At 42.6% G+C, this 24594-nt stretch overlaps 1 protein-coding gene across 1 annotated transcript in view; it reads left to right on the forward strand.

Moving 5' to 3' along the window:
* LOC132999932 (plexin-A2-like) overlaps positions 1 to 20292 on the forward strand; it is a 64968-nt gene extending 44676 nt beyond the window's left edge. Inside the window, exons 16-31 of the mRNA XM_061069739.1 lie at positions 626 to 719; positions 4174 to 4413; positions 5605 to 5748; positions 6195 to 6429; positions 7204 to 7346; positions 8982 to 9250; positions 11093 to 11159; positions 11527 to 11673; positions 12717 to 12876; positions 13717 to 13820; positions 15603 to 15699; positions 16286 to 16485; positions 16663 to 16832; positions 17242 to 17454; positions 18675 to 18825; positions 20197 to 20292. Of these exons, the coding sequence (XP_060925722.1) occupies positions 626 to 719; positions 4174 to 4413; positions 5605 to 5748; positions 6195 to 6429; positions 7204 to 7346; positions 8982 to 9250; positions 11093 to 11159; positions 11527 to 11673; positions 12717 to 12876; positions 13717 to 13820; positions 15603 to 15699; positions 16286 to 16485; positions 16663 to 16832; positions 17242 to 17454; positions 18675 to 18825; positions 20197 to 20292 (2530 nt within the window). The remainder of the gene's footprint in view (positions 1 to 625; positions 720 to 4173; positions 4414 to 5604; positions 5749 to 6194; positions 6430 to 7203; positions 7347 to 8981; positions 9251 to 11092; positions 11160 to 11526; positions 11674 to 12716; positions 12877 to 13716; positions 13821 to 15602; positions 15700 to 16285; positions 16486 to 16662; positions 16833 to 17241; positions 17455 to 18674; positions 18826 to 20196) is intronic.
* The last annotated feature ends 4302 nt before the right edge of the window (positions 20293 to 24594 follow it).

Raw genomic sequence — 24594 nt, forward strand, 5'->3', positions numbered from 1 at the left:
GGAGCCGCAATCAAGAGCCTTCATCGTGAATGTGCCGTCCCGCTATGTGGCCCTACAAGCTTAGCCAGTCTTTGAAGTATGAAAGGAGAAGGACTGGCACTCTGTCAGGCTCAAGTGCCGGACATTTTCTATTTCGTTTTTTGTAATGAAACCCTCTTTTTATTTCCTCTTGTATTTCTCTCCTCTTCCTCTTTCCCGGCTCCTCACTTCACTCTGCTGATGTCGCCTGAGCTCAGACTGCTGCTGCACAGGTTATGCAAAAGATTAGAGAGGGTTGTTTATTTTAATCACATCTAGCGCGGGGATGTAAACAAGCTGCACCTGTATTCATGCTACGCCAGCCTCACAGGCATGGATGAATATAAAAAAGCAGCCAGCTGGTTCGCCGTTTGATCTGGCTCTGCTGCCCAATAACAAAGAGCGAGCCCCCCCCCAGCCATGTCTCCTGGAGCCCACATCAGTGCAGCTCCTGTGGAAAGTGTAGGGTGTGCGAGATTGCAACGTTGATCTCTCAGCGGTCATCACTTCAATTAAACCTCTTTGCATTCCTGCACATGGCTACGTGTTGTGGAGTGTGATGTGTTCAACTGGTAACTCTTCTAAACATTTCTTTTCTTCCCGCCAGTGGACACACCACCCTGACGGTGACCGGGACCAACCTGGACGTGGTTCAGGAACCGCGAGTCCGAGTCAAATATGCCGGCCACGAATCCGTTAATGTGAGTGTGACGATTTACCGCACTTACTGCTTTATTGATGTTGTTAACTCAAGCTGATAGAAGACAGATCTTTATTGATAGTTTGCTTGGAGGGTAACGAGGCAGATTTGGCATTGAGGTCAGTTTACTACTTTTTATTTGGATATGGCTAAATGTTGCCGAGATTATTTACAAACTCCTGATGAGGTATTGTATATCACAAACAACAAATTAACCAACTGGATTGAAATACAACAGCACAGTTTAAAAGTCGTAAAAATGAAGCCATACATAATGGCACTCAGTAGAAGTAGTCCCAACAGTTCCCTTAAATTCAATCAAGCAGCACCAAATTGCACACACTCCCTAAATGCCAGATTTTTTGCAAATCCTGATCCATGCCCTACTCCTCGGGAGATTTGGGACAATGTTAAAAATCTCTGAATGTTAAAGAAAGTGATTTTTGTTTTGTTTTGGGCCCATTTCCCATCTTTCCACCAATTTTTGTAGAAATACATTTAGTACTTTTTGCTCAATGCTACCAACCAACCAAAGTTACTGATCAATCAACCTGCCAAACACCCGACCACCCACCCACACACACAACCAACAAACATACAGGGGTGAAAAGATAACTGCTTTAGTGTCGAGGTTAGAAAGAGGGAACACATAAGATCGTTCTTTCCAAAAAGAAACTTAAAAAAATTGGCTTGGAAAGATGATTTATGGAGCTGGTTTAACTTCCCTGAGCTCCTCGGACAGATCACTTCAGATTGATTGATGGTTACAAAGTGTTGGGACCCTGATGGCAACGGTGCTTTCATCTTTAGCCCCAAGTTTTCCACCTTGGACCAGTGTGAGAATCGCCTGAGGATGTGAGGGTGTTGGATTTACAAACTAAAACATCCATTCTAAAAAGGTAGCTAGTGAAGAGATGCAAAATGATGCATTTGTTTGTCTGTATACTCCATCAAGTAGAGGTCTTAAAGTAACTTTTTATCGATGTTAGAATAGAGACGGAACACAAGGTGAATATGATATGAAAGAGTTTATGGCCTCTTCTGGGTCAGTAAATTATATTTACATCAGTTTGTGAAACACTATCAGCTTCTGAGCCTGACCTCAACTTCCTTGCCCTCCATTTGTGCCTCGAAGGATTTGAGTGGTTACATCTGAATTGTTGGCAGAGCAGAGAAAATAAATGTACGTACAGATAATAAGGAACAAGTGGAAGTTTGTCAAAGGAAAGTAAGATGAGTAAACTTAAAATGTTTTGAAGAAGAGGAGAGTTTCATGTAGACAATGCTGTGTGTGAGAGTGGCGCCCTGAGCCAATTAAACAGTGTGTTAATGACGCCAGGCAGAACCGAGCCGGTCAATTAAAGCTGCATGTTCCTCAGTGTTACTGGAAGAACTGAGATTTAAAGGGATTAAAGCTGAACTTTCACCCAAATCAGCAGCGTAAAGAGGGTCACTGGTAAATTTAATGAGGGCAGTCTCTTTATCGTGCTCATCTCCAGAACATAACTGGATCTCCTTCAAAATGTTTGGAAACCCAAAAGCAGTTAAATGACTTGAAAGAAGTTTCTTTAAAACCTCAGATAAAAGCCGAAGCTTACAAAAATTTGCCGATGGAGGTTCAGGGAGCAGCTCGACGACAAGGAGCTTGAGGAACCGCAGAATAAAAAACAGTAACAAAGAAAAGTTACTGGTTATTGATATGGTTCCCCTGAATAATAACAGAGACAGGCCTGTTTTATGTGTTTGGTTATGATTCAGATCAAGGGAGTGATTGGTTTTTTGGGAGCTTGTTTGAAAACAGATAAAAACTTTCCCCTTTTTATATAAGACCCATACATTAACAGGCAGGTGAAAATGTGAGAACACACATGAACATCTAGATTCGTTATGTAGATTACCAACACACAGACCCTCTAATTTATTTATTTTAACGTTAACATCTGTCCTGAGAGCTTCGATCACAAGTGGTCGGTTTAAAGTACAGATGTGAATATATGAAGGAGTTGGGAAATGTCCCAGTGCTCCCAATATGCAGTATGCAACTGGCCCTGACATTATGATTTCTATTTTTTAAATGGGTTAAATCTTATTCCATATTAGACTGGCTACTAACAAAAAGATTAACTAAGCCCCATCCTTCTCTCTCTCTTTATCTCTGGCTAACACACACACACATACACCCACATACACACACACACACACACACACACACACACACACACACACACACACACACACACACACACACACACACACACACACACACACACACACATACACACACAGAAACACACATCGACAACGAATCGCTAAACACACAGATAAGGGAGGAATGAAACTATTTGGTCTATCATGAATAGAAATGATTTACGTGTTTATGTGCATCTAAAGTGGAGGTGAGATCCGATAAGGAGTGATCAGAGGAGACACATTCAGGACACATTGCGATGCCAGGTGTGAACAGACGACTTATCACTGTCAACATGTGATCCGATCTCTCAGGACAGATGTTACCGGGTCTGAAAAGAGCCTACATGGCTGTGTAGATTCATTTAGTTTATTATGTATGTATGTGTGTGTGTTACATAATTAACAAACAACAATACTGTTCCATCAATAACAATTACAGATGTTATTTCAACATACCACAGAACAGATACCAACACCCCACCCCCCTCCCCGAGCACATATAGTTGAAAAATAAAGAAAAACAAACAAAAGAAAAACAAAAAAAGATGGGTTGATAGAGGAAGAGAGAGAAAGAAAAAATAAATAAGCAAGTAAATACATTAACAAAAGAATAGATGACATAAATCATCATAATAATAATAATCATAATAATAATAATAATAATAATAACAATATAATAGTAATACTAAAAATAAATGAATGAATAAATAAATAGATACATACGATCAATACAAAAAAAATAAAAATATTAAGAAAAGAAATAAAAGAAAAGAAACACAAGTTCAGCAAGGCAGTACTTAGCTCACAGCGATCAGACAGCTCCCAAAAAGGGATTCCAGGACTTCTCAAAAGAAACAGCCTTACCAATCAGAGTCAGTCTAATTTTTTCTAATTTAAGAAAATAAAGCACCTCCTTAACCCATAGAGTATAGGTGGGTGGGACTGGGGATTTCCATTTTAGCAGTATCAACCTCCTGGCCAGCAGAGTTGTGAATGCTATCAAGTCCTTATCAGCTGGGGAAAGAGTAAGTGGGAAAGGCCATACACCAAACAGGACAGTTAAGGCATTGGGAGACACATCCCTTCCTAAAATTTACATTTTTTATAATTAACCTATAAAAGGATTAATCTATGTCTTTAAATAATTTATGCAAACAACCCTTCAAGTCATTAAATGTGTGTATAGTCTGTATTCTGCAGGACATTTAGGTCTGTGTGTAATGGGGACATGTGTGACTCCTTCATTTGATCGGACTTCTCTCCAGGTTTGCAAAGTGCTGAACACGACCACCATCAGCTGCTTCGCTCCCTCCCTGAAGGCCGAGCCCACCGCCGACCAGGAGTCCATCAAACGTGTGGACGAGTTCGGCTTCGTCTTCAACAACGTCCAAGCTCTGCTCATCTACAACAACACCAGCTTCGTCTACTACCCCAACCCGTACCTGGAGCCCCTCAGCCTGTCAGGGGTTCTGGAGCAGAAACCCGGAGCTCCCATCATCCTCAAAGTGAGTTGGAGGAGATCTGACCCGCTGCTGCTGCTTTCACACTTTCTATTTTTATTACCCCGCAGTACACAGAGGGAATACTCTCAGGCCAATAAGTATTTGGCATCGACCACAGGGATGTTGGATGTTGGATGTGCAGTACAGGACATAAAGTATTCATCAGCCTTGTTTAATGTCGTCTTTGCTATGTCCTCGTTTAATCTCCAAATGTTCCCTCAATAATCAGTCCAGTCCTCACTGGTCAGATTCTCCTCAACATCCTTACATCATGATACATAATTATTAATAAGTGCACAGTGGGACAGCGTAGACCGTGAAGGCCGAACTGAAAATGACAACCATCAGTTTCCCCAGCTTGTCCTGCCCTTGCCGTTGTCGCCTAGCAACAGAGATGCAACTGAACATTATGACAAACCCGTGGGCCGTGAGCTAGAAGTTTTTGTTTTATCGCTTGCTGCCGCTGTTATCTCTTCAACAAACAGTTTGTAAACTTGGGGGAGAAAGGATGCATATGTCCCCCCCACCTGAAGGAGACTTGAAAATGGGACAGCGTGGTCGTGCCGCTGAGACACAGTCGGTCTTTAATTGTAGCCTCCTCAGGAAGCAGCTGCTGAAATGGAACCGAGCTGCTATGTTGTCCTCATGACATTCCCCATGAAGTGTTGTACCTGCTCTCAGTCGGACCACATGGATACTTTTTGTAGTTTCTGAACAACACAGCAAGAACCATAATCTGTAGCTCTGTTTGCTGTGGAGGACGAGCACATGGGATAATGGGTTGTATCTAGAAGCGATCTGCCTTTCTTTGGTAAAATAATTAAGCAGATTCCCTAGAAAATATGACTCAATGACTCAGTGTAGCGTGCACCACGGGGAGTGGCTGCGAGTCATTACAGTCATTATACTAATGACTCAAAAAACTGCATGGTAATAATTCATTGAGGTTAAACTGCTACTAATATGATCAGCAAGACTCCAACACAGATTTGCTTGGGAACCCACAGAAAAAGTCCCAAAGGGGTAAAAGAACTAAGACGTCCGGGGAGCAGACTGGATTTGTAGTGTTGGTTTCATATGAAGCCTCAGACCAGAACTTGCTAGTATGGATTATTGATCTTAAATGTATTTTAGGTTCGATATTTTCTTTTGTTTTCTGCGTTCAAGCATCTTGTATCTCTCTCTCCGCTTCAGGGACGTAACCTGGTGCCGTCGGCGTCTGGTGGAGCCCGGCTGAACTACACGGTGCTGATCGGGGACACGCCCTGTTCCCTCACTGTGTCCGACACGCAGCTGCTCTGTGAACCACCGAACCTCACCGGGCAGCACAAAGTCCTGGTCAGTCTGACGCCTTTTCTGCCGTTCTGTTTGGCTTTTGTCTCCGTCTGTCTGCCAGTGCATCTGATTCGCTGTCTGCGTGGATGTGGGTCAGTGTTTGTCTGTACGTCACTGTGTTTGTGGGTCATTGACAGACTTTCACTTAGTCACTGTCTCTCTGCCTTTGTCTGTCACTCATGGTCTGGTAGGTTCCCAATTACAGCACATTGCCCCACAGATTTATTCACAGCCGCTCTTGCAAATAATGAGAAGAGAGCTTGAAAAATGAAACTAAGCTGGGGTGCTGGGGACTTGTTTTATTCAAAGGCAGTTGCCTTGGAAAATCGTCCACAAATCCTCGGAGGTCGGACAATTTAATTCATCATCAACAATGTTTTGATGTTTTTATCGAGCATTCTCAACAGTGTCTTCAAATCCTACAGTTGTTTCCTTCAATAATCATCCAGGTCCAAGTAGGAGGACTCCACATTTCACCCGGAGAAGTTCACATCCGCTCCGACAGCCTGCTCACGCTCCCTGCCATCTTCAGCATCACGGCTGGAGGAGGCCTGCTCCTCATCATCGTGGTCATCGTCCTCCTGGCCTACAGACGCAAGTCCCACGAGAACGACCTGACGCTGAAACGGCTGCAGATGCAGATGGACAACCTGGAGTCCAGAGTGGCTCTCGAGTGCAAGGAGGGTGAGTGAGGGAGGCTGCTTATAAATCCCATTGATTAAAACTCCAAAAGAGCATCTGATTCGTAATCACATTACTGCACCATCTGCTGAGGACTAATGTTTTGACTGATGACTGTGGAGCCTTTGTTTGTGAAGTGATTTAGTTTAATAAAGATTTTATTTGCCAGCGTGTATCAGATGGGGGAGTAATTGAAAGACTAGTTGAATGGTCATTAATGATAGAAACCTCTGGGGAAGCCAGGAAGTTATTTAAATTTAGTTAAGTAATAACACAAAAAACGTATTACAACACTTCAGCCCGACTGATTAAGATGATTTAAAAAGGAAGTTAGAATTTTTCGAGATACTGATATATAGGCCTATATTTATATTTAAAAAACGGCAATGCTTTCTGAGATGTCTTTATAAGCTATTATGAAAAAGAAATGTAACTGAGGCTTGCTATAACCATAGACTTTATTATTAATAAAACACAAATACAATTATATAGAACTTAAGCATAGAAAATAAACATAATTTGGTCGGGGTCTATGCAGCCAAACTCTATATCTATTAAATATCATTATTAATAAACCCAAAATTAAAAACACTGTGAGATTTCTTGTAGGAATGTGTGGTTCCAAAAAAATGTAAGGCTCCACTCTTAGATGGCTTTGAAATCTTTCAGAATTAATATTGAAAAACCTCCGTAGCAGAAAAAATGATGAGCCGTTAAAAAAAAACGATGTTGAAAAGTGTTGGTAAAATATTTATCCCACTTCTCCATCATCCGCAGCGTTTGCAGAACTACAGACGGACATCAACGAGTTAACCAGCGATCTGGACAGAGCTGGCATCCCGTACCTGGACTATCGAACTTACGCCATGAGGGTTCTCTTCCCCGGCATCGATGATCACCCTGTGCTCAGAGAGCTGGAGGTGAGAGGCCCTCTGGAGCACGGCTGCAGCCCCTTGAATCCAGCTTCAACTATTTTTCTGACGTCTTGACCTTCGGGCTCCAGTATACTCCAAAGCTAGATTGATTTTGGCTCGTTGTTCAAGAGCTGTCAAACTGCTGTCGAAGTGAGCGGTGTGAGCAAATGTCAGTCTGCTCACTCCAGCTCGAGGTCTGTGTGCGGAGCCGAGTTCGCACCAGATGAGGTTTGTGAGGAGATTTGGCTTCTTCTCTCACCGCCTGTTCTGAGTTAAACTTTTCACCGAAGTGTATTTTTTTCCGACTCTTTGCAAAACTACATGCTTAACATTTCCAATGATGATATTTCTACACTAGATCCCACTCACTCCATAAAGAACATTTAGTGTGTTTAAAACGTTTTAGTCAACAGCTCCTTCAGATATAAACCATAGAAATAAAGATAGACGTCATAACAACTCCCCAAAAGTGAAGCTAAGTCATCTTGATCACCACCTGGGGGCTGGCTGCAGTATAGGTCATAAATCCCGCCTCACCCATGTTAGTAAATGGGACATGAACCAAACTAAATCATACAACAGTCATTTAAAGTAGTTCTTATCACAAAGATGTTTGTTCAAGTGTTGATTTTTCCAGAAAGTTTGATTTTAATGAGTTACGTGATGTAATGAAACGATTGGTCGAGCATGTGTATTGGTGGAACCTCGATACAACGGTTTATAAGCGGCTCTAGCTCCAATTGACGTCATTGCAGGTTCAGGGTATCTCTATTATCCACGTGGGGCAAATAGTTGTTCAGCCGGCAGTACCCATATAAGATCAAACCACTTAATAGAAATCGACAAATCTCAATCAGTCATTTAAATGGAACATGGACGAAGGGATAAATTACTTTCTAGATGTATTATCTGGTTATCTAGTTCTGCATCTTGAAGGATTGAGTCTATAGCGAGAAGCAACACATACTCACTCCCACTGGCTGGTGGGAGGAGACAGGTTGTCCATCTGTGTATGGATTATACCTGTCTTTAAGTATTTAAGACCTTGACCGTCCTCACTCACTCAACTTTCTCTGAGGAAAGTTTGCAAGCGGAAATCAGTCTGTTCTTATTTACTTGTAATCTTTTTGTCTTGAAGATGTTTTGTTCTGTATTGATCTCGCTCTCATTCACTCATCTAAATCCCCAAGGACTTAATCTCGTCTCAAGAGAAATTTACTTTGATTTGTTATCACTTTGATTGTTCTATTATTGTCCTGATCTTAAGTATTTAAAGGCTGAAGCTTCTAATTTTGATGTCACTCTGACAAACCGTTTGCTTTGTCAATATGTGTGGAACATCTATTCATGCAGTCAAGGTCAAGTTTAATCTGCCAGTAATGGTTGGTTTATTATGGTCACAGTGATTTCAAAAGATCTTTGTTCAAAAGAGCCTTTTAAATGTGAAGTTTAGTCATCGTGACTTCCTTCTGCACGTCACTGCTGCTGACGTCTGTAGCCACAGTAGTGGGTTTTTTCAGGGGCAGTGTTTATGATCAGTTTTGTGTCATCGTGCCTTAATGTTCCACCATCTACATTATGACTTTGTCTAATGAGCGTGTGCATCTTTGTTTGTATGCAAAAAACACACAATGTGTGTAGGTGCCGGGGAGCGGACAGGCGAACGTGGAAAAAGCCTTGAAGCAGTTCGCTCAGCTGGTGAATAACAAGCTCTTCCTGCTGACATTCATCCGCACTTTGGAGCTGCAGCGCTCGTTCTCCATGCGCGACCGCGGCTACGTGGCCTCGCTCATCATGACCGCGCTGCAGGGACGGCTGGAGTACGCCACCGACATCCTGAAGCACCTGCTCTCAGACCTGATAGAACGCAACCTGGAGAGCAAGAACCATCCCAAACTGCTTCTCCGCAGGTAAACCAAGGCATTCACTGTCACAGAAGGATTACAGAAGGATTATAAATTATAAAAAGACAGTTATACATAAAAGAGAAAATATGTATCTCTATATATCCTTTTTGTCTAAGTTCTTTTCAAATCGTGATAATGTTTGTTATTCTGGAATAGTGCATGTCATGTTGTATAGCTAAATATCTCACTTTTGAATGAAACGTATTACAATTATATAAATGTGAGGTTTAATATTGACAAAATAAGGAAGAGCATCAAGTTAAATACATATTAAAATGGTCCTGTAAAACCAGTCTGGTGGTTTACATTGAGAAACTTAGGGTTTTAGGTTAATATGTGCATCTTAAGGACCCAAGGAAGTGCAGTGTTGAATTTCAGGCGATAAGGACACATTATTCAATATTGATAAACTTTGAATAAACAGGTGACCACATGGCAAAGATTGGATGTATTTCATGGTACCGACAGCAGATTCTCCAGTTCGGGGTTCAATGAACTGAACTTTGAATAAACGGGTGAACAGCTCTTCGTGCAGCGGCAGTGAAGCAGCTTCAGGTTTCACTTTACTGAAAGACCCTGCATCACCACAGGCATAACAACCAGCCAGCTCCAAACAGGCAGGTCCAGAGTCATGAAAAGTTTTGCCTCTAGTTCCTCTTTTTGGAACAAATCACGTATATGGTTCAAACACTGCCTTGTGAATTGTTGTAACCAAAAGTGGACACATTTTCTATTGTGGTCAGAGGTTTTAAACGAGTGGCTCCTCTGTCGCAGACCTGACGGGTTCTGAACGGCCTCACTTATCCTTTGGCTTCGAATAATTCCTCCGTGCATTGTGCTTTCCGGCCCAGTTGCGGCCCTCCTGATGGATGAATAAGTAGGCCAGTGTAGGAAAGCCCACCTCTGTTCGGTTTTGTATTGTGCAGCGGCGTGAAACAGCCGTTACGAGTGTGAGAAACAGGAGCCGGAGCAGACAGGTGAAAGACAGGAGCAGTAAAAGTGACAGAGAGTGGGAGAGACTATCGGAGGAAGAGAACTTAATGGGGACGAGTGAGTGCAGCGGCGGCAGAGCTGTTGTCAGTCTGACTTATCTTCTGTGTGCCACTCATGAAACATTCAGCTGTAGCTCACGTTTCTCTCCCCGTCACCTCTCATCTCCTCCCTCCTCTCGCCTCTCTCCTCCACCTCTGCTTATCTGCTGATTGTTTTCCCAGTGCTGAGACTGGCCTATTGAATGTTTCATGAGGGTTTTATAAAAAAAAAAGAGGGCTCTCTCAATATGAAGCACACTCATTAAATATAAGGATGCATTCACAGGGGAGCCAGTGCAACAAGACGTTGTTAGCCCAAACACACTGCTCGTGTGGAAACGCTCTAAAATTTAATGGGAAGCCGTCAACAGTGGAGTCAGTACACGTTGAGGTTGAAGTGAAGGTAAAGATGGAAATGGAGCGACAGAGAGACACCCGGTTTGGGAAGAGAGAGAGAGCGAGTGGCTGTAACGCTGCAGGCTTTCTATCACACTCAGATTAAAAGGGGCTTATTTTCCGCTTTAAAGGTACCGTTACATGATTTTGAGGGATTTGCTCCAGTAAATCGTAAAAATCGTCCCATCTGGACTCAAACGCAAACGTCACTAAGTGCAATGAAGAAGCAGAGCAGGAGTGGACCTCTGAGTTCTGAAAATGGATGTAATTCTCTGTAAACTCTCCATGTCGTGTGTTTTTCGGGCCTCTGACAATATCAGGCTCTTCTACGTCTTAAATTATAAAAGAATAATCAGAGCACTCGGGGTCTCGGTGGGACGCCTCTCGCTCACAAATGTTCTTTCCTCTTGTCTTGCAGAACGGAGTCGGTGGCAGAGAAGATGCTGACAAATTGGTTCGCCTTCCTGCTGCACAAATTTCTCAAGGTAAGAATATAGGCTTTCCCGCACCTCATCGCTACAGGTGTCAACGTGATACACACGGGCAGGAATCCTCACGTGGATACAGCGGGTTGTGAAACAGACTGCTGTGATCGTAATGCTCCAATACCGATGTGTATTATGGACACTGTGGAGGGATAATGGCTACCTGGGGGGCCACATCCATCTCCAAGCTGTGCAATTCAAAAGGAGAGAAAGCGCCATTTTATTAGGTTTGATGTGTCACGCTCCAGTTGCCGAGTCCCATCACCGAATACAGATCACGTTCCATTCCCTTCACTTCTTTTCTGTGTCTTGTTTTGCTTTCTCCCACCTTCCTCTCTAATCCCTGGGTTTGCTTCCCAAAACAAAGGAGTGTGCCGGCGAGCCTCTCTTCATGCTGTTCTGTGCCATCAAACAGCAAATGGAGAAGGGACCCATCGACTCCATCACCGGAGAGGCGCGCTATTCCCTCAGCGAGGACAAGCTCATCCGACAGCAGATCGAATACAAGACACTGGTGAGTCATAAAGGCATCAATAAAAACAAGAACAAAAAGTTCAAATTTCCTCTGCATTCACTTTTGTTCATTTCTCAGAAAGAGCAGTTTCATAGAAATGTGGCTGGTTTGGTTGTAGATTTACAAATCCTTTGAAAGTTTGAGTTCTATGACAACAGCGAGGAAATAGTCTTGCATACCTAAATATTTATTTCAAGACGCTCAGGTAGATTCTAGAAACAAGCACTTTGAGAAAATAAAACCTCGGAGTGTAGACACGAGTTTAACACCAAGTCTAGATCCCTTTTCGCTGCCTATACAACCATGTGTCTTCTCCTAGTTTACATAGGAGGTCATAATAAACAGGCTTGTGCTATCACCTCAACATGATCTATGCACAAACATCCCAAATAAGAGACGAGGATCCCTCACTGGCGTCCAATTACAATTATGATCTCTTTGGCTGTTGACAAATGTTTGTACATATACACCAGAAGGAATTTGATGTTTAATGTCTTTTCTCAGTGACATTTCAAAGGAAATTCAAAGAAAAACTCTGGAGAATATCCAGAGCAGGTGATCATGAGATTTGCGTTCACACCAACAGCCCCTTCGCATAATAACCTAATTCATATATATTAACGGATAAATATAATCAAGAGTAATGAGGCTTTCAAATTCTGACTGGCCTATGGGCACTGTAGAGTTTGAAATGCGTCTCATGGTAGGGACTCCTACCCCAGCCCATCAGGATAACCCCCCCCCCCCCGCTCCGAAGCAGAGCCAGCCACCAGCAGCATGACACCTCTCTGATCACCATGTCAGAATCTCCGAGAGCCCGTGTCTCATTACTTGTTTAATGCCCCTGCCAGAGCTGCACAACCGCCACATCCTGGAGAGGTGAAATTGCAATTGTGGCCGAGCTCCTCTCCACCAGGACAGTTTGGTGAGGTGTAAGTAATGAAAGGGTTTTTCCTATAGTTCCTCTCTTCCTCTGAGTCTCACCTGCCTCCCCCCTGTCTCTCTCTCTCTCTCTCTTGCTCTCTTTTCTACCGGATCCCCAGACGCTGAGCTGTGTGAACCCAGACAATGAGAACAGCCCAGAAATCCCTGTCAAGGTGCTCAACTGTGACACCATTACCCAGGTGAAGGAGAAGATCCTGGATGCGGTATACAAGAACATGCCCTACTCACAGCGGCCGCGAGCCTCGGACATGGATCTGGGTGAGTCCTCGCCGAGTGGAGTCCTACAAACTACTTGTTTTATTCCGCTTGTGTTATACAGCACAATGTGAGATAAGAACATACAGGGGAAAAATTGCCTTGGCACATGATCTGTTGGAATAACGACAGGAGGGAAATGTACACTTGAGAGCAGGCGTGTGAGATGTTTCCTTGAAGACCTGTGACATCAACAAAGGGCTCAACATCAATTTCTGGGAAACAACCCTCTTCCTGTAGCTGTTTACAGCCGGAATCACAGCAACACTCTGCAGCACTGACATTAAACCGCACCGACAGCGCACCTACACGCAGGCTTACGCCCACAACATGTCATCCGATGCCGAATGACTCGGCACAGGTTGACATGCACCTTCAAACCGGGGGGGAGTAAGATCCCCTTTAAGAAGTGGATGATGCTGCTGCTTCAGGTTTGCAGTGTTATATCCCTTGAGGGACCTTTAAAGGTTAAGGATTTGGAGAGGATGAGTTTCTCCCGGTTGCTTTTGGACGTTTTGAAACCGCGTGAGAAGACACTGTGTCGTTTGTAGCTTGTTCGCAGAATCACAAACACTTTAATTGTCGAGCAGAAATGTGCAGGCCGGTGTGTTCGGTGACATTTGGGCCGCTACCTTTGACATTCCGCCGCGATTCAAAGATCAAGCTGACACCACCGCAAAATGATAACATGACCTCATCCGCAGCAGGAAAAAAAGGGACACTGCAAGAAGAACAATGAACATTAGACAACGTGTAGCTGTCAGACACTTGGCATACACACATTCTCCCCCCGAAATGCCATATGTCACAAAATTCAGTATTAATGTTGTTTTTTTCCTGCAGAGTGGCGGCAGGGCAGAACAGCTCGTGTGGTCCTGCAGGACGAGGACATCACCACCAAGATAGAGAGCGACTGGAAGAGGCTCAACACACTCATGCACTACCAGGTTTGTAGAACCTGCTCATACCACGGCTACAGCGTTTACTGTTGTTTAATCTGCTGGCTTTCTTTCCTGATTGGGTGATAAAATAGTTAACATGTCACAAAACTGATAAAAATAGACATATTTAAATTGATGGTTTTGTCCAAACAGGTTCCATTTACAATGATACCAGATCGAGATGGATTTTTTAGGTCTGATGCGGATATGAGGGAATGAAATGTGTCAGTTAATGATAAATTGGCTATTATATATTGGTAAGATATCATTTTAGAGCCTGTATGACAAAGAAATGAAATTGAGTGCTGATATTTAACTATTAAATAGAAAGAAACGTCTTTTTACTTTATTTCATTACTTACTAAAAGTTTCATATCGGGGAACATAAAAGAAAATACCAATATACCTGTGAAAGGCTTATATTAAAGAAAACGATAAAAGTTCTCACGTTTAAGAAGTTGGTACCAGCTCATGTTTGGCACTAACAACACAATATCAGCAGGGGCGTATCCTGGGTGAGTCTGCCGGTCGTTGCAGCTCTACTAAAAACCTGAGTGTCAAACGCTGCTGCTCCCTCACACCCGCAAACCCTAAATCTTTCTCAACCTATTTGAAAAAACTGCGCTTATCCAGTTGCTCAAGGGCGTCACAGCAGATACTGTCGATGAAGGACGGAGTGTTGCTCATTCATATTCACATCACTCACCTCACCCCTGCCTGCGTTTTCTTCTTCTAACTCCCAGTCACAAACGGAACATGCTCCTGTGTCTTCTCCAGCATCTTCTCTCCGCCTGCTCATTTATACGACTACACAGGTCACGGACCTGGGATGAGTCACGCTGTTCCTTTGTCAGACATGTTTGTCTCCACAGAAACAACAGCGCTGGAAACTTGTACAAACAAAGACGGGTTTGGAAACTGGGTTTTCTGCACTGAAATCAGGTTTTGCCTAGAGAGGGATGTACAACCTCAAATCTGTCAAGCAGTTTTTTGCTCTTTCATTGCCAGGTGTGGAAATTTTTGGTTTTTATACTTGGTCGTAAAAAGAAAATATATAAAAACATAGAAAATGTTGCATCGTCTTTGAAGAGGTAGACCAAGAGTTTAAAGAATCTATCAGCTATAGCCACATATACATTATGTAGGACCAAGCTGCAATAGTCTGGTCGGTCTCTGTAACCTCGAACCATTCAGTTGTCAGTGAACTACACATGAGAAACACACTTCCATTTTAATACAAGTATTGTTAATAAGACAATGTGGAGTTTCAGCAGGCTAATGCACGCTTCAAGGGTTTAATCTGCACTGAGAAGAACTATGAATTCATTTGGTTTCACTGAAATTGTCTCTGTTAGTAACAAGTCACTGAATCCTTAACGGGGGGAAGGGGACTAGATTTCATTCCTACACTCCGACTGCATGAGGCATTAGTCACTCAGCTGAATTATACTGCAGCAAGGAGGATTTCTGCCATTTCCACTGACACAATCTCATATGTTTTGGTCCTATAATGTGGTTGAAGCTGTTGTGATCCATGTTGTACTGTCAGGATTCATTTTTACAGAACATTTTACTTGAACTCGATCCTCAATAACTTTATTGTGAAGTCTTTGGACTCAACTGCCCAAGGCTGGCATTCATAACCTCTGAATCATAATATGGGGTCCTTGGATTTTAATCTACAGCAATTTTTTTGTAATTCCAGCCATGATTAATTTTGCCTATGACCCTCAAGCTAGGAATTTATAAAAAATGAATCATAGAGCGGCTTTACCTTTGTCTCCTCAGGTGTCAGAGCGCTGTGTAGTGGCCTTGGTGCCCAAACAGATGTCTTCTTTCAACCTTCCCTGCTCAGCCAGCTTCCCACGCAGCATCAGCCGATACGGTCAGTTCTGTTTAAGAAATACAAATGTTTAATATTCATCCGACACACGGGAGAGCTGCACCATCTGCTGCTCCCATTCATCAGGTCGGCTGTAAAGCACATTATCACAGAATCGCATGTTAAAACAAAGAGATGCAACATCAACACAGTGCAAATACTGTCTGAAGCCTCAGGTTACTGCACCTTCCTTCAAACATGTGCCATCTGAAATATGTCCCTCTGAAGTGTGTGTTTATGTTCTGTAAGGGACATTAAATACAGTCTCATCATTTGGTTTCACATACATTTCATCCCCCGGCTTGTTCAGTGTGTAATTTAAACCACGCTTATGAAACTGCAGCTCACACAAGGCTCAGGTGATTGATGACCCAAGTGAAGACGATGGCACATTTGATATCACACAGGAGGAGCAGGAAAAAAGACACACAGTGACAATACTATGACAACCAGTGAAATAGTGAACACACACATCCAACCTGCACTTGTGTAGATTTCTGAGACAGTTTCTCTCTGTTTGAGAAAGTCCTCAGTCTTTTTACAGTCTGCTAAAACTTATTTGTTTGATATTTCAAATTTGACCATCCAGGTGTGGACGTGCCCTTCCGCTCCACCCCGACCAGTCCCGACAGCCCCCACTCCCGCGTGCCCATGCTGACCCCTGACATGGAGAGCGGCGTCAAAGTTTGGCACTTGGTCAAGAACCACGACCACGGCGACCAGAAAGAGGGCGAGCGCGGCAGCAAGATGGTTTCTGAGATCTACCTGACGAGGCTGCTCGCAACAAAGGTACAATATTTTAAGGAAGACAACAAACAGCAAGTGTGGAAATAAATGGTGCAAAATGGTTTTGTAACTGTGATTTTTGCAGAAATATTAGTTTTCTGCACGTCACAGCTGCAGGATGTTCATGGAAAGAGCAGAAGAACCATGAGTCCTTACTTCTGTTGCTGTTTCTTCCTACAGGGCACTCTGCAGAAGTTTGTGGACGACCTGTTTGAGACGCTCTTCAGCACGGTGTGTCGAGGCACCGCCCTGCCTCTCGCAATCAAATACATGTTTGACTTCCTGGATGAGCAGGCTGACAGACACGGCATTCATGACATGGATGTTCGCCACACGTGGAAGAGCAACTGGTGAGACGGATTCCTCAAAGGGCTGCAGCTCATTTCTCTGCTGATAATAGGAGGCAGCTTCTCATTTTGAGTTTTTGCAATAGAAGTTTATTTTTTGTAGAATTTGATCAGATATGTGTATTGCTCTAAAAATCTCATCTTAAATATCAACTTAATGGATTCCTCTTCATGCTATTTCATAATGACAATTCTTGTTATGATTATTTTTTCTATCTTATTCTCTGGCTTCATGTTATTTCAGCTCATCTCTACCACTCTAGATTTTAAAGCTCTAAATTAAATCTTTTCAAAGCCATCCACAGCTCGTTCTCATATCGAGTGAATGAAATAAGCAAACTAATGAAACGATTTCCTTTTGCAATGTCTAAAATATTCCTCTCTGCCTTTTTTCTCTCAATATCTGCTGCAGCCTGCCACTTCGGTTCTGGGTAAACGTGATCAAGAATCCTCAGTTTGTGTTTGACATCCACAAAAACAGCATCACGGACGCCTGTCTCTCTGTGGTGGCACAAACCTTCATGGATTCTTGCTCAACGTCCGAACACCGTCTGGGGAAAGACTCTCCGTCCACCAAGCTGCTCTACGCCAAGGACATACCGCATTACAAGAGCTGGGTAGAAAGGTGCGTATGTGTGTGTGTGAATAAGAATCATAATTTTCTCCCAAAGAACTATCTCTGTAATCGAGTTGTTAGTAATAGAGGTTGTCAGGCTCGGTGTTGCACTGTAGAATTGTTTGTCACCTTGACTTACTGGATTCCTCTTCATGCTATTTCATAACGACAATTATCTTATCGCTCATGTTATTATTTTACAGTACATTTTATTCTATCTTATTCTAATCTCTGAAGTATTATTCAATTCAAGAACTACGCCAGAAAATACTTGTTGTTTACTGTCACCTTCCATAAACAATAGTTTCACTTTGAATTATGTTGTTCTTTTTGTTTCATCATTTGCGTTGCCATGGTTCTTTTGTATCTCACACAATTGTCATTTAGTGCAATGGAGCTGCCACCGTTTATGAAACCTTGGTTTGGTGCAACATATCTTCCAGCTAATGCAATTTGTGAAAATATATTATGAGTCAAAGTCATGATTGGCTTTAATGCAAGTAACCATGAACAAAGTAGGGTTAGAACAAAGTATAGCTGCTTTCAGACATACAGTGAAGTGGAGGCTGGACGTGAGAATGTCAGAGTGAGTTGCTGGAGACATTTCTCTGGAAGCACATGTGAGAACACAGCAGGAGATTCTCTGGAGGCTTCACCTTGAGCGAGTGGGTGTGTTGATGATGTTTCGAACACACGACAGATGCAAAATGAAAAAAGCTACAATAGCTACAAATATCTCAGGATGAAAAAGGAGAAACATGAGAACTTGAAAAGACATCGATATTCGACAGCTTTTGGGAATAAGAACCGACGCGTCTGACTGGACAATCTCCTGCTGCTTTCTCCATATGAGAAACTAAATCCAGAAAGTCTGGACCCCGTCGTGCAGAGAATTTCAGGAGTTCATGTCTGAAAACTACTTAATACGTCATAAAAATCCTTTTGTAATATGAGTCTGTGTGTTGGTCTATAGAAACTATTGTGCAGGTTTGCTTTAAAGCCACTTGAACTATTACTAAATGACTGAACCTGTGAGTGAAACATTTCCTCATCTTCCTGCCAAAACTCCTCATATTTACAGACGCCTTTAACGCTGGATGATCTCTGGCTTTTCACAAGAGTGGACAGAATCCAAGTGAAGAGAAAAGCTCTGGCATGCACGACTGTGTCCTTGACACTGACCGTGTGTGTGTGTGTGTGTGTGTGTGTGTGTGTGTGTCTCCGCTCAGGTACTACGCTGACATCAACCGCCTGCCTGCCATCAGTGATCAGGATATGAATGCCTATCTGGCTGAGCAGGCTCGCCTTCACTCCAGTGAGTTCAACGTGCTCAGTGCCCTCCACGAGATCTACGCTTACGTCAGCAAGTACAGCCAAGAGGTGAGCGCCCGAGTCACCACACTGTATCATGGCAATGTGCTGCAGAGGGGGTTCTGCTGCAGGGACTGGAGTCTGCCTCTTTTCATTTTAAAGCAGCTATCATCAATATTTCTATACTAACAATAATTCATATGGCTGTAAGGTAAGTGTAATGTAAACATGTCCCTTGTCGTGGTGAACCCACTGAGAACCGTGGCTCAGCTCGACAGCTCCCCACAGCTCGGTGCTTTTTAATCTTTGCTCTCGTTGCTTTGGGTTCACAGCTTCACCGCTCTGGTTCACTCTAAGAGTATCAGAGTTAGCGTCATGGCTTCATATGTCCACAGCAGGCAGCTGGTTTCAGGGAGAAGCTCGGGAAAGTTCTCCACCGGCGGGTGAACGTATATAGTATAAGATACAGATATTACCTAGCTGGTGGAGGTCGAACTAAAAGTGGATGTGACTTAAATTGTGTGTTTGATGGGCAGGTAGGCGACTGTCTGTTAGAAAGTTCACCACAACAACCATAAGTCATTATTTAGTTATTATCAGCTTGTTACACTGAGCAAGAAAGTGTCAATTAGTGCAAGTTTAAAGATTGGGCTGAAACTACTTACAACTCTCAATGTTAATCAATGTGTAGACTGATCGATGATTAATGGTTTTTGATAATTAAAATGTCAGAAAATGCTCTTCACAAATCCCGACGTGTTCAGACAGATACTGTTTCTTTTTTAAAATTACATATTTCAACTTCTCATCGAACAGATCAGTGAGGATTGTTGTGGTGTCTGAAAAGTCAATTCATGTCATTTAACAATCAGCCCTAAATAATACCCTCTAATGTGAAATTTTCCCATGTTACTTTTCGTCTCTTGCAAACTGTTCGTCCAGCTCTCGAAACCTAACACCTCTCCAACAAATACAGACTTGAGAAGGTGCCTGCAGTTTACATTATTGATGTGCCTGTCACACCTGATCCTTCCCTCTGCTCTTCATTACTACGCTGAGGTTGGAAAAAGGTGTCAAAGTGTTAGAACACATGAATACAACTCATTTGGTTCACGGCGTCCATGAACACAGCAGAGTCCCAACAATGACAACTTGAGAAAGAGAGAATATGAATGCTCAGTTAATTTAGATGAAACTGCAAAGATCATTTTCAATCTATATTTTGATCCGATGCAGTAAAAATGTCCAGCACAATAAAAATGCATTTCCTCCGAAAAATAAATAACGAGTGGAAGCGGTTTCGTACATCTGTTTGATTTATAATCTATATGTGAGTACCTGTTTATGATTCCTATAGCTGACCAATAATACGCCTCGTCATATTTGTGCTCATGTGTGTGTTTCTCTGTTTGTGTGTGTGTGTGCCTTTGTGTGTTTTAGATCATTGAGGCACTGGAGCTAGATGAACAGGCCCAGAAGCAAAAGTTGGCGTATAAACTGGAGCAGATCATCTCAGCCATGTCTGCAGAGAGCTGAGACCCATACACACACACACACAGACACACACACACACAATCATATACACTATGTACACACTACACACACACATGGCAACAGAGGTGTTATAAACCAATCACCAACACATATGGACATTGTGCAGACACACAAACACACACTTATGTATACTACTATGGACCTACTGTATAACCAAACGCTACATACACATTCAAACACACACATGCAACTGTACATACACAAACCCCAGCACACATCAAACAGCAGATTGTCCCAAAGCATGACATTCGTGTCCAGTGTCATCGTTTTTTCAGAAGGAGAAACTCCAGCAGGCAAACGTTCAGCTTCAGAAAAAACAAACAATGCTCCCATATACAGAGGGAGAGGAGAAGAAAGAGGATTCCGGCTGTCGTTGTTGCTCATTTTTCTGCCAATCCTTTTTCCCGCTGGGCAACGCTTTGTCTTTGTAGTCGGTGCTTATACTAAATGTCATAAAAACAGCACTTAATAAAGAAAGACTCAACTTGAAAAGTCACTGGAGGGGCTCAGCAGAGACAGGAGCCGATTTAATGGGACGGGACACGACGATACACAGAGTACTTTTTATACTTGGAGGATGAAGGACGCTCGCTCAAGGTACATATCACAGGCCTGGAGCGACCTCGCCAATGGGAGCAGAGATGTGTAACGTTGTGTTGTTAAGCCTTTTCCTGTTGCCTTGTAAAGGCTTGAAAAACTAAAGACCGTGGCATCATTACTTCTCGTTCACCTACTTGAAACTCACTATTCTATTTTGTTTTTATGTTTGTTTTTCTGCGAGGGTCAGAACAGTAAATACAAAGTTTGTCATTGACAAGGTGAGGCTTTAATAATCAAACGCCAAATATTGTTGTGTTTAAATTTGAAATACACAGGCAGTATGTAGATATATTTCCAGATCCACAACCCGGCTTTTTGTGCCAGATACTTCTCATGTTTCATTCATGTTAAATTCTCCCGTAGACGCTATTAATAGTACGGAAAAAAGATCCCATTTAAGATAGGGAATTTTGTACAGTGATGATCTAGAGGCCACTAATTCAGCCATTGAAAGATAAGTGGAGACCAAATCGAACTGTAGCAGCGAGCATGATTAATGATGCTCTTGAGCCTGATCCAGGATCAGATTAGCCCTGACCCGGGCCGCCGGCGCCCTCCGCGTTTCATCAGTCATTGTTTATATTGAGCATGATACTTGAAATGCACCGAGTGTACGAGATATGGAGAACACCTGCTGCTCCTGTGGAGTAATCTGCTCAGATTAAGGCAGATGAAGACTTGATGCCTCTTTGATTTCCCTGATAAATCCACTTTGAACTGAACCTGGAAATTAATCACGGGGAAGGAGAAATTTCGAAACCCTGGAGATCTTGGATCTTTTAAAGCAGGTGTTCCTTATGTTCTGTACACAGAGTGGATACGTGATTAATGATGTATGTGTGTGGATCAGCAGCTGGTCGTTGTAAAGTGTATTCATTAAATGTCCGATGCTTCACCGTGATGTCTTGCTTTACAAACCCGACTGTTTCATGCGATTCACACGTTTTTCATTTGGCATTCTGTGTAGATATGACCTGACTGCCTGTTGTCTCCTTGCTGCTGTATTTATAGAGTGCCATATCTAACCTTTCAAAATAATTATCATGAGGGAAAAAAGTCTGTCCGAGGTTTCTCGCTCATTCGAGGTTTTAGTTTTACCTGCGACGATGAGAGACGAGAATCTCTCTCTCTCTGCGCTCGCCGCCGTTTAACTGTCTCATAAAGAGTCACTGCGATCGTCTGTCATATTAATTCTGAAGAACTTCTTTTTGTACCATTTCAGTATCAGTGGGGTGAATGTCCCCCCCACAGGACCTTGATTCATGTTAATCTAAAAGATAAAATAAAATAGATACATTTCCTGTTAAGTGTTGAAATATGTGACAGAGAACTCATCTGTTTCATGTGTGGTTCGATAATAATGATAATTTATAACTGTGTCGTGCAATAAACTGTAATGTTTTTTTTAGCTATATATTATTGTATAAATACTGTACATAAAAAAACAACTACTATTTTGCAAGCAAAAACTTCACTTTGTACTGTTGTTATACATTAAATGCGCAGCTGATGAAAATGATTTCTGTGTGGTTTCGTTTCTCCTGAATTTATCGTAGTAATTGTAATAAATCTTAACTTTAAACGCTGTTAGATTAAATATTGTGTTGTGAAAATGCTTGATTCATATTGAAAGAACACTTTTACGTGATATCTGGTGTTAACATCATTGAATTCATAGGTCTTATATTGCTGCATTTTATACCACGACATAAACACACCTGCTTGTCCCAAGAATCAATACACGATTCATTATATATGAGCTCTAAGTTCCTGTTTTATATTTTGCAGACAAACAGCTGCTGCCATTAGAGGTCACGTTGATTTGCAGCCGATCTGAACTCTGCCACACGTAACTGGATAATCCATTGTAATTATGTTAGAGGACCACTTGCATGGTAATTTAATTGTTAAACTGTTATTGAGTTTCCATGAGAGAAAAAAGCACTAAAAGCAAGATAATGTCAGACATGAAATCCCAGGGACACGTTGCATTGTTCAGCTTTTGCACCTAGAAACTAACACAACATATGTCCTCCTGCACAAATGCATGTGTGCATTACGATTATCAATCATTATTGTAGATACAGATGTAAATGAAGTTCTCCATTCAGTAGTTTTTGCATAATCCTGCTAACTGATAGACAGACAAGAGACGAACAAAGACAAAAACAAAACCTCCTCGGCAGATGTAATAAGTGTCATGTCCTCCTCAAAGACACACGGGGAACATGTATTTCTTGCCATCATATTATCGAAAACAGATTTTTAAAAATGCAAACCAAATCACTCGTTGTCTCTGGAAACACAGAGCCTTTGAAAGTGCAGAGAAACATCCCGGGAGAAAATGACTAAACGCCTTTGAATTTCATACAAAACCAAACAAAACACACAACCCCATGTGGCGAGTAGCCCTCCGAACGGAGAGCCGGGCTGCGCTCTGCCGTCACACTGTGACAGCATTGGGTTTGGCATGTGAGCAGCATATAGGGGCTCCTGAGCACTTGCCATAAGGAGCAAGAATATATTATTCATGTTTACCCCTCGGGGCTCTGGGTAGGCAGAGCAGGGGGGGGGCTGCAGGAACACACAGCCCGGCTTCCCAACCCATACCTGTCAGATCCAGGTGGGGGTGTCATCAGCGTATCGAAGGGTCCTCTGTGCACCTGCCAGGCTCTAACCCCTCGTCTTCACTCGCTCCTCTCTTTGCTTGTCAGAGAGAAACACTCAGCAGTCGGCAACTCACCCTCACTTACTTCTCTCTCTCTCTCTCACCTCACACTCGCTCTGACTCACACTGAGGACAACCATTAGGACTCAAACCTCCTCCACCGACAGCTGAGCGAGCCGCAGGATATCTTCCTGATAGACCGTGTGGTTGGTCGGTACCGGACAGGTTTATGGATCTGCTACACCCATTAGAAACCCATTATTCTTCTATCAATCCCTGACAGTTGTCATCATATTTTATTCTGCTCCGACCTATTATTGATGTAACTACATTATATTTGTGGCGTGTGCGGTAGGAATAAAAGGGCAACGCTTAATTTCTGAGAAATCACTCGGCGAGCGCTGACAGGTATAACAGACCCTCGGCCGGCCAGAATATTTGATTCAGAAACTGACCAGACTGCAGATCTGGAGGAATAATTCAAAGTGGAGCTCTGACTGTGGAATGGAGGACAAATGGGAAAGGCCTTCGATTTTCTGTGTATTTCGAACAAACCAGCAGAATTTGTGTTAATAGTCAATGGACCGGGCTCTGCTTCACTGTACCGCCGCTCAGTGGGTGTGGCATTAGATGATTTAAATCATATTGTTGCATGGATTAAATAAAGATTATTAAAAAGTTTATTATACATTAATAATCATGTATTATTATGTATTGTAGCTTAAATATGTTTGGACTCAATATTCACTGGTTTCATTCATCTACTAATCCAATTCTAGAAAAATCTCATCTGTCTGTGACTCACATAGACTTTAAATGAACAGGTTTCCAGTGCAGGAGAAGCAGCTGGGACTTGATCGAGACAACAATGCGTCCGCTCACCACAACCGGTCGAGGCAGACGACCGCCCACAACAAGACTGACTCTGCTTGAGAGAGTTCTTTCTTTTCACATTTGCTAATGCTTGCTCGTTGTAGGAGCTGTTGGGTTTCGAGGTCTACGGTCCAATTTATGTT

The sequence above is a fragment of the Limanda limanda genome, chromosome 4 (assembly GCF_963576545.1).
Source record: "Limanda limanda chromosome 4, fLimLim1.1, whole genome shotgun sequence".
Lineage (NCBI taxonomy): Eukaryota > Metazoa > Chordata > Actinopteri > Pleuronectiformes > Pleuronectidae > Limanda > Limanda limanda.